We start from the raw sequence: 13045 nt of genomic DNA, 5'->3' as shown, positions 1-13045 counted from the left end.
TAGTCCATCATCCCATTTTCTTTGTTTCGCATTCCGATAGGTTTTTGTTTGCCTCTCGGAACGCCCAGACGCTCCACTGCCTCGTTGAGGTCTTGTCATGGACGTCAAGCTCCCGTGTTTTTCATTGTTCTTCTTTGTATTTCTTGGTTAGTATTATCCCTAGCTACTTAATCTGTTTCATGAAGTATTCTTGTACCTTTATATTTGGCATTTGATGGTTTTAAGAAGTAATTTTCAAGTTTTAATAGACTTTTTGTTCAACCGGCTTTTTGTCGATCAAACGCTTGGGCCTAGTCATACGTTTTCTCACCTATTTGTCTTGTTATTTATATCAATTTCTGTGATATTTCTTTGTCAACACATAGATATTAAGTCATAGGAGTGTTCCAATTGTTCTCATAAGAGATTTTATAACTTTTTGATTGTAATTTCAACCTTTATATAATTTGATTGTTCTAACGGATATTGTACGTATTTGTTGTTCTACCATTTTTTGAACTCCCCATTTACCTCTGTGGCATTACCACAATTAACATGTAAAATATGTTATATATTGTACATTTTTTGAAAGATAATTGAAAATCCTTTTTTTTACAGTTAAAACCACTGAAGATGAGTGTTTGAACGCTCGAAACGTTTGGTTCCAATTTGTAATAAAGAAGTTTTTGAAGATTGCTTCTGTTTTTTGCTACACCGAAGAAAGTTTTAGTTACCTCAAGGCTGGAAATAAGGATGTTTCTTCTGGCAACACTGATCTTGAGATTCATTATTAACCTCCGCTTCCCAGTTGGAAGTTCTACTGCTTATATTATCAGTTTAAGGTATGGTGATCATGTGTTAAAAGTTTACAGAAATTATCAAAAATGTCCTTCTAAAATAAAATAAAAAGTACAATATGACATAATATTTTTGAAAGAATGTCTAAAAAATAAGCTTATCCCAAATCTTTTAAGATTTAAATTATGGAAACATAACAATAATAATAACAGAGCATGTAAGACCTTCCAGTACAAACTCTTGGAGATTGAAATCAAGTCAAAATCTAAGGAATTTAATAAATATGAATGTAAAGTTTTGGACTTTGAAACTGAATTGAAACAATCCATTTCGTTTTTGGATTTCAATCACTTAAGATGTTGTATGGAAAGTCGCAATTTAGTTTCTTTGAAAAATGTTCAGAGAACTCATGAAAATAAATTATTTTACTTGGGCTCAAACAAACCTCATGAGTTTCTCGACCCCAACAAAGTTGTTTTTAACCACTCTGATGTCAATTTGTCTCATAACTTGAAATGTTTACTAGCCAAAGGCCTGAAATTTGGTATGCCCCCTCTGAAAATTAAGTTCTCTCATTTCTTTTTATCTTTTGAGAAATTACTTCGATCTCTAAATTATCATAAGCCTGCTAATATTTTTCCTGAAACTAGAAATCACGTAAAATGAGTCATAAAAAACCTTGCATTCTCTTTATATTATTCCTACCAAAAGGAAAAAAAATTGATGAGGGCATAACAGATTCAGACCTTCGGCTTCTAAAGGAATTAGCTGGAAATAGTGACGTCATTATCTCAAAACCTGACAAGGGGCAGGGTATTGTGTTATTGAATAAAGTAGATTATATTAAGAAAATTGAAGATATTCTGAATGATAAAACTAAGTTTATTAAATTAGACAACAAATGTGAATCTTTGATTATTAAAAATGAAGATAGACTAAATTCCTTACTTAGAAAACTTAAGAAAAAACACATCATTGATGACTCAACGTACTCCTTCCTTTCCACCTCAGGCTCTAGACCTGGTATTTTATATGGACTGCCAAAGATTCACAAAGCTAATGTCCCTTTGAGGCCTATCCTCTCTGCCATTGGAACTATTAATTATAATGTAACAAAATTTTTCATTCCTATTCTTAAAAGTCTCACTATTAACAGTTACACCATACAGAATAGTTTCACTTTTCTGAATGATTTGATGAAAATTAATAATGCTGATGAATATGTCTTAGCGAGTTTTGACGTCACTAACCTTTTCACTAATGTCCCACTTGATGAAACCTTGTCAATTATTATGGACACTCTTTTTAATGATAAAATTGAAATCCAAGGACTAGATAACTCAAACTTTAAGAAACTCTTGGACATAGCTACTAAGGACATCTTGTTTTATTTCAATAATAAATTGTACAAACAAATAGAAGGAGTTGCTATGGGTAGCCCTTTAGTCCCAACTCTTGCTAACATCTTCATGTGTCATTTTGAAACTATTTAGCTTAATAATTTACCCTACCATTACTTTAGATATATTGATGACACATTACTACTTTTCAAATCCAGAGACAGTATCACTAAATTCCTTGATTACTTGAATGCTAAACACCCTAATATAAAATTCACTTTTGATGTAGAGAAAAATGGTTGTCTCTCTTTTTTAGATGTTAATATTTCTCGTGAAAATAATTATTTCACCTCATCAGTCTACAGAAAACCAACTTATACAGGTCTAACTACTAAATTTGATTCTTACATACCTTTGAAATATAAAAGTAATCTTATTTCCATCTTAGTTTATAGAGCATTCAAGATTTCAAAGAACTTTCTGATCTTCCATGATGAAATTATTCATATTTTAGATATTCTTGGGAAAAATGGGTTCCCCCTTAATTTCATTCATAGCTTTGTAAAAAAAAAACTTAAATAAATTAATGGTATAAATAGCCATTCCTCCTACAGTACCCAAAGATGTCATTTATATTAAACTTCCTTACCTTGGTTCTTTTAGTCACAATTTAGAAAGAAAATTAACAAAGATTGTCCACAATAGTTACTCTGCTGTTAAATTGAAGATCATCCATACTTCTTCCTACCTGTAGTAGCTGTAACGCTACTTATGTGGGAAAGACTTCTCGCAATTTGTTTATGCGCATCGAAGATCATAAAGGGTTTTCATATAGAAACAATAACTTAAGATTATCAAATCCAACTAAATCCTCAATTAGAAGCCATTCTTTAACTAATAGTCATCCATTTATCTATGACTCTTTTGAACTTTTAGACTCGGCAAATACAGATTATGATTTGAATATACTGGAAAGCCTATGGATTTGGAAATTAAAACCGAACCTTAATGAATATACTTCTTCTACTGATGTTGAAATTTTAAAATAGTAGTCCATCATCCCATTTTCTTTGTTTCGCATTCCGATAGGTTTTTGTTTGCCTCTCAGAACGCCCAGACGCTCCACTGCCTCGTTGAGGTCTTGTCATGGACGTCAAGCTCCCGTGTTTTTAATTGTTCTTCTTTGTATTTCTTGGTTAGTATTATCCCTAGCTACTTAATCTGTTTCATGAAGTATTCTTGTACCTTTATATTTGGCATTTGATGGTTTTAAGAAGTAATTTTCAAGTTTTAATAGACTTTGTTCAACCGGCTTTTTGTCACTCAGACGCTTGGGCCTAGTCATACGTTTTCTCACCTATTTGTCATGTTATTTATATCTTTTGCTACACCGAAGAAAGTTTTAGTTACCTCAAGGCTGGAAATAAGGATGTTTCTTCTGGCAACACTGATCTTGAGATTCATTTTATATATATATATATATATATATATATATATATATATATATACGTATATATATGTATATATATGTATGTATGTATAGACAAATATATATATATACACACACATATATATATATATATATATATATATATATATATATATATATATATATATATATATATGTATGTATGTATAGACAAATATATATATATACACACATATATATATATATATATATATATATATATATATATATATATATATATATGCATGCACACACACACATATATATGTGTGTGAGTGTGTGTGTATGTATATATATGTACAGTATATATCTATATATATACTCGTGTGTGTGTATGTGTAAACATATATAAACATATACATTATATATATATATATATATATATGTGTGTGTGTGTGTGTGTGTGTGTGTGTGTGTGTGTGTATCTCTGTGGAATACCCCCGTCGAAACGCGTGAATTCCATCTCTTGCGTCGTTTAGATATTCAGTCACATTCTTACCTTTCTACTACATTAATCGCACACACAAACACACACACATGCACACGCACACGCACACGCACACGCACACACACACGCACACACACACACATTGACCTGACGCTGTACTGGACAGACGTGCAAGTTGACGCTCCTGGGCAGCCAAGGCTGGCTGTTGGCCTCACCTGTTTTTCTGCTCCTTTCGGGAATATCATATTCACATAGGCTAGTACAAGCACTGCGCAGTTACTTCGTGATTGTCAGTGAATGCCATAGTGTCAGTGTATATTCCAAGAAATCGAACTTTACTTGCGATACATCGCAAGTAAACCACTTACTGCCTCGCCAACTTCCCTCTTTCTCTGGATTTGTGTACCAGGGTTTTTAAATATGGTGCATCTTCAGTACAACAGGAAAACATTATATTCTTATAAACACAGTTGTGGTTGCCAAAACAATGAAGTGATCCAAAGACTAAAGGATTTAGACATTTTTCATGCCCAGGATAGCAAGAGAGGCCGTCACATTCAACGGCGCATACCCGTACTCCGGACAAGCAACAAGGAAAGGAAATCGCAACCAGCTAAACCCTACAGACATTTTGAAGTTCCTCGACTCTGGTACAGTCTCCCAAAGTTCCTCATGTCCAACGTCACATCCCTCAACAACAAAATAGACGAGCTGCACACTATCATCACTTCTGAATCACCGGGTATTGTAGCCATCACAGAGACGTGGCAGATCCAAGCTGATAGAATACATATACCTGGTTACAGCATGTTCCATCGCCTCCGCGCAAACAAACGGGGACGAGGGATCGTTCTGCTGTCCCAAAACGACCCCTTGGACTTGGAAGTTCCGGATAACCTGGAAGTGTTGCGGGTGCGGGTCACCCTGCATCCCTCATCTGCTGTGTGCTCTACCGCCCCCCCACGAAACCCCACCAAACAGCTGCTACTCAGCCACCTGACTCTCACCACTGACCTTTTGCGTTTGCGATATCCGTCATGCATGTAGTGATTTTAATGAAATAGACACCCTTGCCCTGCAAAATGAGCTCCATCTTTTACAAATAGTCAACTTTCCCACCTATGAACAAAGAACCCTGGATTTGAATCTTACAGATTTACATGACTGGTACCAGCCTTCTCTTCCATACTCTCCTGTCGGCTGCAGCAGACACGTATCGGTGTTATGGCTGCCTTCACCCACTGTCTCACAGACCAAAGCAGACCAAGACCAGGAAATACAGACCACTCACACAGTCCTCTATCATACAGTTCAGGCAGTGGATTACCCAACACCCGTGGACATACGTTTTGCCACTGTTGATGTGGAGGACAAGTGGCACTACTACCTCTTGACCGTCACTACGGCTTTCCACCACTTCTTTCTGGAAAAGACACTCAGCACACACCCATTGGACCTGCTTTGGATCACAGGCCGCATCAAACGCCTCATTCAGCAGAGAAACCAAGCCTTCCACTCGCACACCACTTAATACAAATCACTCTGCAACACAGTCATCAGGGAAATAAAAACAGCCAAGAAAACCTTCTACCACAACAAATTACAACACCTACAGCCCAGCCAGTGGTACGGGAAAGTTTGGGAGCTGTGCGGCCTTGCAAATCGGCCGTGCATGTTTCCTTACACGAGCAACCTCAGCCCCAGTGAAGCAGCAGAGGCTTTCAATAACCACTTCGCCTTGATCTTCGCCTCCCTGGACACCACCCGCCTCCCTGCCGACCCGCTCAATTGCGCTAACTGTTAGCCAGTTTCAGGTGCTTCAGAAACTGGAGAAAATCCGTATCAAGAGAGCCCCCCCCCCCCTTATCAAGGAGTTTGCAGTGGAACTTGACGCTCCTCTTACCTCCATAATTAATGCCTCACTGCAACAGTCTAAGTGCCCATCACAATGGACCGTCTGGGCTTACCAACACTTTGCGCCCAGCATTGACAGACGGCAGTTCAGCAACATGCGTTCCTCCTCTACCACACACGGCCTCATCAGCTTCGTTGACTTCATCCTTGCCCACCTCGACAAGCGCAAATCCTCAGTCACCAGCATCTTCATAGATTTCAAGAAAGCCTTCGACCTAGTGGACCACACCACGGTCACCTCAAAAGCAGCAGCTTCCATGGGCATCAGGGAGTGCCTCTTCCCCTGGCTGGCAGACTTTCTCTATAACAAGCAACAGGCTGTGCTCGTGCAGGGTCAAGTCTCTAGCCTCCTGCCACTTGTGTGCAGAGTCCCCCAGGGAACTAAAATGGGCCCCCTGTGCTTTATTATCATGATTAACGACGCGATCCTGGACTCCGAGCATCGTTGGAAGTACATGGATGACTCGATCATCGCAGCCGCCATTGACAATTCCTGCCCTGACCACTCCGCTATCCAGCACACCCTTGATAACCTCCTCTCATGGACCACCACAAGCCACGTCACTTTCAACCGCCAGAAATCGGTCGTGATGCAGTTCGACTTCTCCACCAACCTAGCCCCCACGCCCAACCTCACGCTAGATAATCATCTGCTCGATGGAGTCTGCTCGGCGTCACCATCGACGGACCGGACGCAGCACGTCAGAGACATCATGAGGTTTGCCTCGTACAAGCTTCACATGCTGTGTCGCCTCAAGTCCTTTGGTGTCCTACTTCCAGAACTTCAAAATATTGACCGCCCTTGGACCCACCTCACCGCAGCAGTTTGGCCTGAAGCTGCTGTGCCATCCACGCCACCGCAACCTGCTGCCCCCCGACGCGCCGCCGCCTCGCCGGGCCCTACGTGCCACCAACAAACTGGTGCTCATCAGGGCCTGCGCTGGCCACTACCATCGGAGCACAATTTTCACTCTAGTCCGACTCATCAACGAACACTAGTCTACAGACCACCCACCTCCCCCCTGGTCCACAATTACTAGTCCAATACTCCTAGTTTACTGTACCTGCATTTGCTTTTGTTTCTAATTCTTGTTTTGTTCCTTTTTTCCTATAGACTGTTACTTTGTTTATGTTAATATAGTTTGTCTCTTTTCTGTATTTCTATGTATATTTTCAGCCACTGGCTACAAACAAACAAACACACACAATTATACACATACACACACACTCATTATATACATATGTGTATATATATATATATATATGTATATATACTGTATATGTATATATATATATATATATATATATATATATATATATATATATATATATATATATATATACATGTATGCATATTAATGGTAAGTATTTAGAAAAAAACACAAAACATGAAACTGAAGTATCAAGAAGAGAAATGTAGGTTTTCTTGTTAGAATTGAAGTTAAGTTTGAAATAGCCTTTCTTTCAGAGCGTGGAACAAGTCTCCGTCGATAGACCAGACAAATAAAACCCATACTCTTTGTTTCATTTTTTAATCATAGACACAGAACAAACATTCCATCTTCAGAATGGTTACTGAGTTGAAGAGGAATGACAAGGAATGGCGATGTGAATATTGAATACCTAATAAATCTGACCACTTCTACATCTACAAAGGCAAAATACTGTGAAATCTAACCATAATGAAGAAAAAGAAAGGATTTGTTGTTAAAGGTGCATTAGCGATACACTTTAAAAATACTGACATCTTTATAGAAGAACCAAAAGTAGCCCATATGAATGATTCTTCCTTTGGATTCTCGCTCTACAAGTTTTAGACGTGGGGAATGTGCAGTGATTAGGTTAAATGGACCCATGAACAGATGCCGGAGCAAAGGCTGCTTGTAGTCATTTGTGTGAGGATATCTGCTTCTAATTCTCCTTATTTTTGAAAGGCTGATTTTAAGTCATGCATAATATATTCCTTCACAACTGAGCATCCTACTTCACTAAGTTGGTATAGTGTTTTCAGTCAGTTAAACCAATGCGGACAAGTGTTATGGTAGAGAGTGGATAGCTGCTTCTTGAGTGCACTATAAGTAATAACTTCATTTGGCGACTGATGGTGACAGTTGTAATAATTACTAATACTATTGCCATTATGGTCACCAAAACAGGTTTAGTCTAAAATCCTTAGCATAGCTGGCACAACTCTCCAAGCACCAGCAGGATTCGAAGGGCGCCCATCTACGGTCTCTACCGAGCACCAACTTCAGAGACCATTGGCATATAAGAAGATGCTGACTTACCAATCTAAAGTACCGGCGGTGCAGGATGTGAATAGCTTCTTTTGGTCTTTTGTTGTTGACACAGACGCCAACTTTCGCGAAAGGGAACTATCCAACTTGTGTCCTCAGTCATCAGCCATAACAATCACATCGCACACGTACATATTTGACTTCTCAAGCTGTTGGAAACTGACATAGCGGCCAGTGATACCCTCGCGTTTGGAGAACTTGAGGTAAGCTGCTCTGGAAGTCGTACCTTTAGTTTGGCCGAGCAGTTCATATGTACTGAAGTCATCAGTTTTCAGTTCAGACCCAACACGTACCTGCAATAACACGATTGAAATAATGGATACCTGCGGAGCTTGGCATACCGCCTTTAGTATGATTAGTGATAGGATTAATTGTGCATCTTATAAAGATGTATTCAGTTACTGTTAAGAACAACTGCCTCTCATAAATAATTTGAGTCCCAGCTTTTGTTAAATCTTCTGATTTTATCAAATACAAAGGCAGTAAGCAATGTTAACCATATAGTAGGGATGTGTAATATTGTGCATAAAACTGGAGTAGGTCAAGTCAGAATGTACTTTTGTTCAAAGTTTTTTTTTTTTTTTTTTTTTTTTTTTTAGAATGGACCCTCCTGCTTTGATTTCTGGGAGTCTAGTCGGGATATGCTCTTGCGAAAGTTACATTTTGAGGAATTTATGTCAGAATACTGTGACGAAAATTGACTTCAAATTTTGGAATAGGGGAAATATAATTGATCATTTCACCATCATCTCTAAGGAGAAAACATACACTATTGATATAATTTTGAAGGGTAGGAAGTTGAGAGTCTATAGGTTCTAAAATATCTTAGTTGGGGTCAATGAGTGCAGCACTAGAGGTCAAAAGGTCATGCCGGGAGGGGAGCATTCAAGAACGCAGGGTAGAGATCATAATTACCCCATGGTGGCCAAACCAATTAAGATAATTGAGATGTCTATATGTGGCAGTTTTTGAAAGCATAAGTAAAATGATGGGGTTTATGTTTTCCAAGATTAACCCTTTATGATCCGAACACAAAAATCGAAAATCGAAGATTTAAAGTGTGATGAAATTTGAAATCACAGTTAACATAACACTGCTATTATATAATGGTCCTGTCTCTGCCTTGACCTCTACACCTGTCAAGGCTTTGGCAAAGGCTAATGCCTTTGCTTAGTCTCTCCCTATACTTAGTCTAGCGAAATTGTTGATTCCATTGTAACAGGGTATCGATTACTTCAGACTCTTTATATCGTATTTTCAATAGAAATTCTCACTTCCTCCTTTCTTCATTTCAAACCCCAGGACTCCACGGTCTGCCATGCATTTCAAACACATAGGAGACTTCTCCCTGGCCTAAGATGGAATGAACCACGGGAGGGGGTGGGGGGGCATCATCGCCTCCAATAGGCCGGTGCGCCATTTTGTTTCATCTTTTGCTGCTAACTCCTTCAGTACAAGAACCCCTCTAGTCCAGCTCAAGTACATCAGGTAGCCCCACCAGAACAAGGTGACTCACATGGAAAGGGGGAATGTAAAGGGCCAAGTGATTTGAAGTGGGCTAAAATTTCCCTCAGTTTAATCGAAATTAGTACAAAGGTACAAATATATTCCATTCCAGTCACTAAATGATCCCTCTACCTCACCAATTACAGTCATCATCTATCTATATTATCTCTTTATCACCATTGGCTCAATACATAATTAGTTCCTTCCAATTACCTCAGATACGCCGAGAAACTTGGCCTGAACGATGACTACGAAGACCTTGAGTGTTGCCTCGAGGTCAATCACAAGCCATGTATTGTTTCTTGAGTAGGTGACGTAGCAGCAGTCAGTGAACGTTGTGGACCATCTGAAGCACGCTACCTCATCTACGGCATGGCTTGGAGGGGATCTGGATAAGAGTGGGAGTGTAGGCTGGGATTAGTCTTTATTTCATATTTTATTTACTTGGATGGAGGAGGAGAGGGAAACAGATATACTGTAGATTAAGAAATAAATGGGGGCAAGGACAGAGAAAGGGGGGTGGGGGGCAAACAAGGCTATATAGCAACCTACATAGATATAGTAGATGTAGTGGAGCATTTAACACACCTCTGCATCTCTTTGAGGTGGCTTCTCTGATTAATGGTTTATTTGGAATATAAAACCAAATGATCCCTAGGTGCTGATTCAGTAGGTGGGATCACACCCTACCTGAGCCTTCTTACAGGGGGTTGCGCCTACTTATTTAAACATTTGACTTGCACAACATCAATCTTTATTGTGGAGACAGGAGACCTGGAAGTTGAGCCATGTCTTGTGCGAGTACGCCTTGTCTCTTTAGTCCTTTGTTTGAGAAAGACCAGTACCCTGATCCTGATTTGGTTAGCATCAGGCCATCAGGACAAGCTGTCACTGCTTACTGTCCTCATGAAAGTCCCTTTAATATACCTTCTCCGTTTGATGGTCAAAGTTGATCTTGGGAGCTAAGCCACTTACCACATTTCAAGGCTCCCCAATAAACCTAAGTCCCCAACAACAATAACTCTAACTGAATGAAAGTTAACAATCAGCTTGAACCCTAGAACAAAAGAGTCTCAAGAGGGCTGTTTTTGGTCTTCCAGTCATGCGTAATCACATCACAGACTAGGGTACTGGTGAAATTCTCACTTGGCTAAAAGGGAGATCCAAACCAGGTAAATCTTGGATACTCTAAGGGGACCCCAACATGCTTCCTTGACCTGGGAAATCAGGACTTCTACCGCCTCAGGCCCTATGGGGCTGTGTCTCTTTGGTAATTCAAGTGCTAAAAACTAAAGTTATCACCAGGCCACTTGCAAGGCCAGGCTAAGGCACACATGTCTGAAGTGTGTCTAAGGATGTGTCAAGGATGCCTAAAAGGACACAAGTCACAATGCTTGGAGCTTGGCCTGTTCTGTCAGGAAGGAGGCATTTTCCATGCATGTTACAAAGGAAGAAAGACGGATAATACGGACACAGAAAAAGTAATAGAGGCAGAAGTGATAATTACGAATTATGTTAATACTATATTGTATGTTTTATATGCATGGTTTACAGTATCAAACATTATGTGTGTGTGTGACAAGATGTATATTTGACATTCCACATGGGAAACTATACATCTTGCAAATCAAAACAGCTGAATCATGCACATTCGAATGACAACCTGCAGAAATGTCTGAAATTCATAGATTATCCCATCTAATAAAAAGAGAATATTGGATATCGTATTTATCATAAAAATACTTCTATCCCCCGATGCTAAGGAACTCTGTCTTTAGCTTGAACATCAAACCCTGTCTCTGAGAAACAGAAACAGAATGGTCGAAAGCTATTAGCATCAAGATTTCCTGCAACTCTCTGTAATTAATATAAAAATAGCTACACTTACCCACTATATGTATAGCTGACGCCTAGGACTGGGCGTTTAAAAGCTCGGTTTATGTTCCAGTTGTAAAAGAACTGCGCGCCAACGAACGAGATGCCAAAGGAAGCATTGCCACCTTCCACAATGCACCAGCCATCTTCGGAAAGAAATTAAATAGAAAAGTGGGTGAGATAATTTTTGTAACATTATGCACGAAGACACACACGCAGAGGCTCACGCAAACAATCATATACACACATACATATATATCGTAGCCAAGGCACATATATACAAAAAAAGACCCATACAATGTACAGTTGGTGACAAAAAATCACATTCAACTCTCCTTGACGTACCTGCTGCCTTGCTCATCCCCTTCTGTGCATGGGCTAGGAGGGATGAGAACCACTGTATAGGAGGGGTGTCAACTTTTAGCCGAGGTGAGTTGGGAGGGGTTGATACTAGGGGATGGAAGAGGGACCCTTTTTTTATTAGGAGCTCTTTAGTTAACAGGTTGAATATGATTTATACCCACAAATGTACAATGTACCTACTTGCAGAGGCCAAATACATTTTTTCTGCTCACACACGCACAATGTATCACCGCCTTCCTACCTACCTTGGTAAGAATACCCAGCACCATCTTTCAGCATAGTCAATGTGGCACAATGAAGAGCGGAAAATGCGTGCATTTCCTCTCTCTCCGAAGGATTCCAGAAGACACCCGAAGGTTCCTCACTAACGTGGTACATGATTTGCAGCAAATCCGCGGCTCCGGCATACTTCTGCAATGTTGCACTCCACATAGCAAGTGCCAGACACAATAGTACTCCTCTCAACATGGTTCTCTGTGGCAAGATGAAGTCAATGTTACTGGGGCTTGTGTTGTTCCCTCTGTGTTCTTTTCCTTCTTTATTCTTAATGATAATGTTAGTGATATTGATAATGTCAAAAGGGAAATTGTAAATTGATATTGCCAGTGTTTTTAATATCATTATTCCTACTTTTTCAATTACATAATCATCATTGAGATTATTATTTCTGAAAATTGTTATATAGGGAATTTCAAAACACCCGCACAAATCTCTGGCATTCTCACGATTTACGGTTTCTTGTATTTCATGGCTTTCACTTAAAGAATGAACTGTTGCCCTGTCTTATTTCTATATGTCATGTCATATATATATATATATATAAATACATATATATATATATATATATATATATATATATATATATATATATATATATATATATAAGGGGAGAAAATATGGAAGGGATGAAATACGTAAAATACAAGGATAAAGAGTCAGAAGTATAAAAGAGGCGTGAATATTAATTAGGCAAACGACCTAATGTCTCAACGAGTACGAATCCACGACCGTTAATGAATGAGTCAAGTATACATATTTTTGCATATTTCGTGTACGC

General features: G+C 39.0%; 1 protein-coding gene and 1 pseudogene across 1 annotated transcript; one reads left to right on the top strand and one right to left on the bottom strand.

Moving 5' to 3' along the window:
• The first annotated feature begins 1060 nt into the window (after window positions 1-1060).
• Window positions 1061-3166, top strand: LOC147471039 (uncharacterized; annotated as a pseudogene).
• Window positions 3167-7532: 4366 nt separating this feature from the next.
• LOC147471038 (uncharacterized) lies at window positions 7533-12456 on the bottom strand. Its single transcript, XM_086541456.1, has 5 exons — window positions 12234-12456; window positions 11639-11771; window positions 9964-10138; window positions 8905-8929; window positions 7533-8623 (listed from the first exon to the last, which is right to left on the bottom strand). Exons 1-5 carry the CDS (start codon window positions 12454-12456, stop codon window positions 8340-8342), a joined length of 840 nt encoding a protein of 279 aa, XP_086397582.1. The 3' UTR covers window positions 7533-8339.
• Between the last annotated feature and the right edge of the window lie 589 nt (window positions 12457-13045).

The sequence above is a fragment of the Penaeus japonicus genome, unplaced genomic scaffold (genome assembly GCF_977035675.1).
Source record: "Penaeus japonicus unplaced genomic scaffold, GWHDUDI00000001_assembly GWHDUDI00000011, whole genome shotgun sequence".
In the NCBI taxonomy this organism is placed as follows: Eukaryota; Metazoa; Arthropoda; class Malacostraca; order Decapoda; family Penaeidae; genus Penaeus; species Penaeus japonicus.
This window is presented reverse-complemented; position numbering and strand designations above follow the sequence as displayed.

Bases quoted from the DNA above. Each gene is read 5' to 3' on its own strand.
- LOC147471038 (XM_086541456.1), bottom strand. From the start codon at position 12,456: ATGTTGAGAGGAGTACTATTGTGTCTGGCACTTGCTATGTGGAGTGCA. The intron at 11,772-12,233 runs GTAGGTAGGAAG...TTCTTTCCGAAG, and splicing joins TGCTGGGTATTCTTACCAAG to ATGGCTGGTGCATTGTGGAA. The intron at 8,624-8,904 runs GTAACTTTCGCA...CATCTTTATAAG, and splicing joins TGACATAAATTCCTCAAAAT to ATGCACAATTAATCCTATCA.